At 36.1% G+C, this 5,572-nt stretch overlaps 1 protein-coding gene across 1 annotated transcript; it reads right to left on the bottom strand.

Moving 5' to 3' along the window:
- Nucleotides 1-2,490: 2,490 nt before the first annotated feature.
- On the bottom strand, nucleotides 2,491-3,432 carry LOC102816915 (olfactory receptor 6C74-like). The gene has a single exon (XM_006870116.1). It carries the CDS (start codon nucleotides 3,430-3,432, stop codon nucleotides 2,491-2,493), a length of 942 nt encoding a protein of 313 aa, XP_006870178.1.
- Nucleotides 3,433-5,572: the final 2,140 nt, after the last annotated feature.

Genomic DNA, 5,572 nt, shown 5'->3' with positions numbered 1-5,572 from the left:
TTGTGGGATATTCACTTTATTTTGATAATAAGTCATGAAAGTTGCATGGAGACCTATCGACTATTTTTCTGTCATTAGTAAGATTTAGTCAACAACAAGTTATTTCCGTTCATTATGCCTTATGTAATAAATGCATAAATTAATATGAAAATACTTGTCTTATACATGTCTGGAGTGGAACCTGATATATTTAAAAAGCCTGGAACATTGCAAGTATGCAATAAATGGGCATAATAATCTTGTCTTGAAAATTACAATAAGAGTGAATAATTAACTTCTCGAAAGTTTCTTTAGTTTCTGAACAGGTGTGGGCAAGTCAAAAAGCATTGCTACAAAATCATAGAAATCTTTATTAAGCAAAAATATCAAGATGTGAAATTATTGTTTTGCAATAGACCCTCCATCTACGTCTATATACTTTTTTTTTTTTTTTTTTTAATTAAGTGTTTTTATTTTGCATTGAGTGAAAGTTTACAGGGCACATCATCAGCTTCACATTCAACCATTCATATAGATTGTTTCATTACATTGATTATTATCCCCACCATATATCATCAGTTTACAGTGTTTCTCTCTATCCTCTTTAGCTTTTTTTTTTTTTTTTTTTGGATGGGGGGGGGACTTGGCTTTTTGGAATTTACAGTCTCGACTTTTAGGGAAGGTTTTTACATTTGTCTGTGGATATCCAGGGCTCATGTATGAGATTACTAACAAGCATTACTGAATAATCAGATGAGGGACAGTTTGCTATGTCTACTAGGTGGCTAGAGTCTGATCCTCAGAGCCTATGGTTTGGACGGTCAACAACGCTTGGGCCCACAGGGGCTTGGCCTCCTGTCCGGGTCTGTACTGTCTGCATCTGAATCCTTATTTATTGATTGTTTAAGGGATACGTCTATATACTTCTGAAGGTGATATTTCCATCTCTCTAGCAGTGGTTCGAAACTACCAGCCGCTCCGCGGGAGAAAGATGAGGCTTTCTACTCCCGTAAAGATTTACACCCTCGGAAACCCTGTACAGGGTCGCTATGGGTCGGAACCGACTAGACGGCACTTAACAACAACAACAAGATTGCCAGAAGAATTATGCTCTCTTTGATTTATACCAAGTCAAAACAGTAGTTTTGGCATCTGTAAGGAAAATCAATCATATTCCTTTTCACTGTTATTTGAGTTTTAGGAACATATAAAATTTGAAGGGGCAAGACCAGCATTGTAAGTGAATAAGTTATGGTTTTTGCATGTATTTCTCATAGAACAGTCCTTGCTAACCTTGAAAAATGAGTCAGTGCTCTGCTATGATGAAAAAAATATTCGTTAGCATATTTTCCTGTTTTGTATTGTTTTTTTTTTTTTTCATCAATGGAGTTTTCAATTTTCTTAAAAACATTTCTAATAAGTTCATATGTCCTGCAAGAAAAATTTCAAGATTACCCCTTTGGAATCTCAAAAAAATAGTCCCCATAAACTTCTGAGCCGACCTCTCTGCCTTAAATGTAACTGGCCCTGCAGATCCCCTTGAAAGCCACTTTTTTGGTTGGGCCTTTTCATTTGAAGGCACCCTAAGGTGTCCTGGTGTGGCACTGTGGATTAATGTGCTGGACTGCAAAGTTAGTTTTTATTGCAAAGTCGGTTGTTCAACCTCACCAGCTGCTCCTCGGAAACCCTATACAGGGTTGCTATAGGTCAGAACTGATTTGATGGCAGTTAACAACAACAACAACAAATGAGACTAAGACAAATACATTACTGAGAGAATTTGTCTGCAGGTATCTCACAAAGACATATTTAACATATTTTGTGTGGAATAAATCCATGCACATAAAAACTGGAACCCTAGTAGCATTGTTTCTTGACTTACTTCATGTATTTCTGAGTTTCTTGCAAATTGGAAACTGTGAAAACATATAATTTCAATAAATATTAGAAAGTGAATTATTAGGAAATGCTATTTAATATTGAGTAAGATATAAAAATCTCAAATTCTGGCTTTTCCAATAACAAGCTAAAGTTGCTGTTGGTAAGTGCTGTCAAGTCAGTTTCAACACCTAGCTCCTGTGTATAGGGTTTCCAAGGCATAGATGATGGATTTGAACTGCTAACCTTGCAGTTAGCAGTCCATTGCTTATCCTAAGCACCACACCAGGACTCCAATAAACTGGGAGGTGATCAAATAGGTAATATTTAAAGCTCTACATAAAATGTATTTTATTTTAATCCCTGAATTTCTTTGAAAATATTTTGAGAGGAAATTGATTGAAGGAACCAAATACAGAAGCCAGTGATTTGGCATGAAAACAAGAAATATATATGTGTTCTTTGAATGAAAAACATATAGGAGTCAAGGTTAGGTTTTGTAGATTTGATAAACCACAGTGAAAATTGTAAGTCAGAAAATATACACAATATTAATTTGAATACATTGGTGAATCTGTGGCATACTTCACCCTTCATGTTGTTTTGCTCATCATTTTATTAATCTTATTAAAATTATTCACTTCTTTGAGAAAACTTCAGTCTTTTAGCTATGTGTTTAAAAGCATCTTTTACTTGTTTGTTTCTCAGTGTATAAATGAAGGGATTTAACATGGGGGCAACAGAAGTACTGAGCAGAGCTATTCCTTTATTTAAAGATACCCTTTCCTTTGCAGAAGGCTTCACATACATGAAGATGCAGCTCCCATAAGAAATGGAGACAACAACCATGTGAGAAGAGCAAGTAGAAAAGGCCTTCTTCCTCTGTTGAGCAGAAGGTATTTTCAAAATAGTCTTAATGATGTTTGTGTAGGAGAGAACCACCAACACCAGTGTAACCAAGAGTGTCAAAATAGCTGAGAGAAGTGTCATCAATTCTATTACATGTGTGTCTGTACAAGAGAGCTGCAATAGAGGAGAAGCATCACAGAAGAAATGGTCTACAGTGTTGTCTGAACAGAAATCAAGTTGGAGACCCAAAAGAAGAGGTGGAAAAATTATTATAAAACCTGCCAACCATGAAGCAAAGATCAACAGGTTGCAGACTCTGCTGTTCATGATGGTCATGTAATGTAGGGGCTTGCAGATGGCCACATAGCGGTCATAGGACATAGCAGCCAAGAGGAAAAATTCTGTTGCCCCCAAAAGAATAGTGAAAAACAGCTGTGCTGCACAATTGTTGTAGGAAATAGTCTTATCCCCTGTGGCCATGCTAACTAGAAATTTAGGAATACAGACAGTAGTGAAAGATACTTCTAAAAATGAGAAATTTCGGAGAAAGAAATACATGGGCGTCTTGAGATGTGAATCCAGTAAAGTGATAGTAATGATGGTTAGGTTTCCAGTGACACTCAACATATAGGTGAAAAAAAGTAGAAGAAAAATGACCATCTGTAATTGTGGATCATCTGTCAGTCCAAGAAGAATAAAGGTAGTTATAGTTGTGTGGTTTCTCATAGCTGATGGCTATTTAAAAATAGAAATAAAAAGAATAAAAGAAAAATGAGAACTAAAGCCTAGATAGTTGTATAAGCTATCTATTTTTAAAAAAATATTCTCCATAAATATTCTGCTACTCAATAGTTGTTGCTGTTCAAACAGACCTTGCAGTGCAGTGTCTATCCTACAACACCACACCAGGACTCATACTCAAAAGTTGTTCTTGTTGTTTTGATGCCAGTTTCAATTTATAGTGACTCTGTATAAGGTTTCCAAGGAGTGGTTGGTAGGTTTGAACCGCTAACCTTGTGGTCAGCTGTCCAGTACTTATCCTACCAGAAACAAACAAACAAACAAAAAAATAGTTTCCCACTTAGTTTTAACTCAGAATTTAACTAACTAAATAGAGTAAACAAGACTTAACTTTCTCCTCTATTTTCATAAGTTCAGGCACACCAGAGTGTCCTGGTGTGGCACTGCAGGATAATGCACTAGACTACAAGGTCAGTTTGAACTGCAAGTACAGCGGTTCAAATCCACCAGTCACTCCTCGGAAACCCTATATAGGGTTGCTATGGAACTGACTTGATGGCACATAACAACAGGCATCACAAGGGGATACAATATTGTACTGATAAAGCCATATCTTTTTTTTTATTATTATAGATGTTATTGCTTCAAAAATTTAAAACAAAATTACAACCCCCAAAATATCATAATCACTTTACATTCTGGTTTTCAGTGATTCTTTCTAATATATTTTCTTTATGTTAAATTGCTTTACACTGCTGGTGACTCATTTCACCTTGTTAATCAAATATATTTGTGTTTATTGTACTTTCTGATAGCTTATGTTCTGTAAATCAGATGTCAACTGAAGATTTTCTGCCTCTTAAGATTTGAATAAAACTTGATGTGGTGCTATAAGCATCTTGGTGTAGCACTGTAAGATAAGCACTGGACTGCTAAACACAAGGTCTGTAGTTCAACCCCCCATGGAAACTTTATACAGGGTGGCTGTGAGTCCTTGGCACTCCATTACAACTGTGTGCTATATAGACTATGTGAACTCAATACCCTCATCATCACACCTCTGAAAATTCTTCAGGAATTACATTGGCATGCCCTTTTTTTTCTTGACAACATAAAGCTTCTCAATTCCATTAAAAAGCTTGTCAGGTGATACTAAAAAAAAACAAACAAAAACAAACCAAAACAAACCCCCAGACTTACTGCAATCAAGTTGATTCTGACACATAGCAACTATCTATAGGGTTTTCAGGGCTGTAAATAAATCTTTATGGGAGCAGAAAACTTCCTTTTTCTCCTTCAGTGTGGCTTGTAATTTTGAACTGCTGACCTTGTGGATAGCAGACCAGTGCTTATTCTACAGGGTCACCAGAGCTTTAGTAAAATTAAAATATATTTTCAACTAATGATAATATTCTTAGAGGCCTCAGTGGCTAGCATGGCAATTTAGAGAAAGAAGAAATTTCTTTAAAATACAACAATTGGATTTTACATAAAATACTTAGGTTATATTGAGTTAAATATGATTGCTTAGTAAATGAAGGAGCCCTGGTGATGCTGTAGGATAAGCACTGGACTGTCAACAGCAAAGCTGGCAGTTCAAACACATCAGCTACTTCATGGGAGAAAGACGAGGCTTTCTGCTACATAAGGATTCACAGCCTTGGAAACCCTATACAGGCTCACTGAATCAGAATCAACTTGATTGATGGCAGTGCTTTGGCTGGTTGGTTGGTTAGTTTATATGAAGGAAAGTTTTCCAAGTTGAAGGCAAACCTATTTTTCCAGTGTCATATACCACAATATTCACAATGACCATGTATACTAGAGGCATATGCATTTATAATTATCAGACGAAAGTAACAAACTCATTACATAAAATGTATTTCTCATATTTGTTGGCTACTGTGAAGACTATATATATCCAAAGTGCAATTCCCACAAAATTGAAGTTTCAAAATTCTCAGATTATATAACTGATTCTTTCAGTGTAACTTTTCAAATTAAATAATCAGGGGCACTGTAGGATAAGCCCTGTGCTGCAAGGTTGGTTTGAAGTGCAAGGTCAGTGGCTCAAACTCACTAGTCACTCCTCAAAAAACCCATACAAGGTCCCTATAAGTCGGAA

This window comes from Chrysochloris asiatica, unplaced genomic scaffold (assembly GCF_000296735.1).
Source record: "Chrysochloris asiatica unplaced genomic scaffold, ChrAsi1.0 scaffold00138, whole genome shotgun sequence".
NCBI lineage: Eukaryota > Metazoa > Chordata > Mammalia > Afrosoricida > Chrysochloridae > Chrysochloris > Chrysochloris asiatica.
Note: the sequence above shows the minus strand (reverse complement) of the source record. Positions and strands in the feature narration are given on the sequence as shown.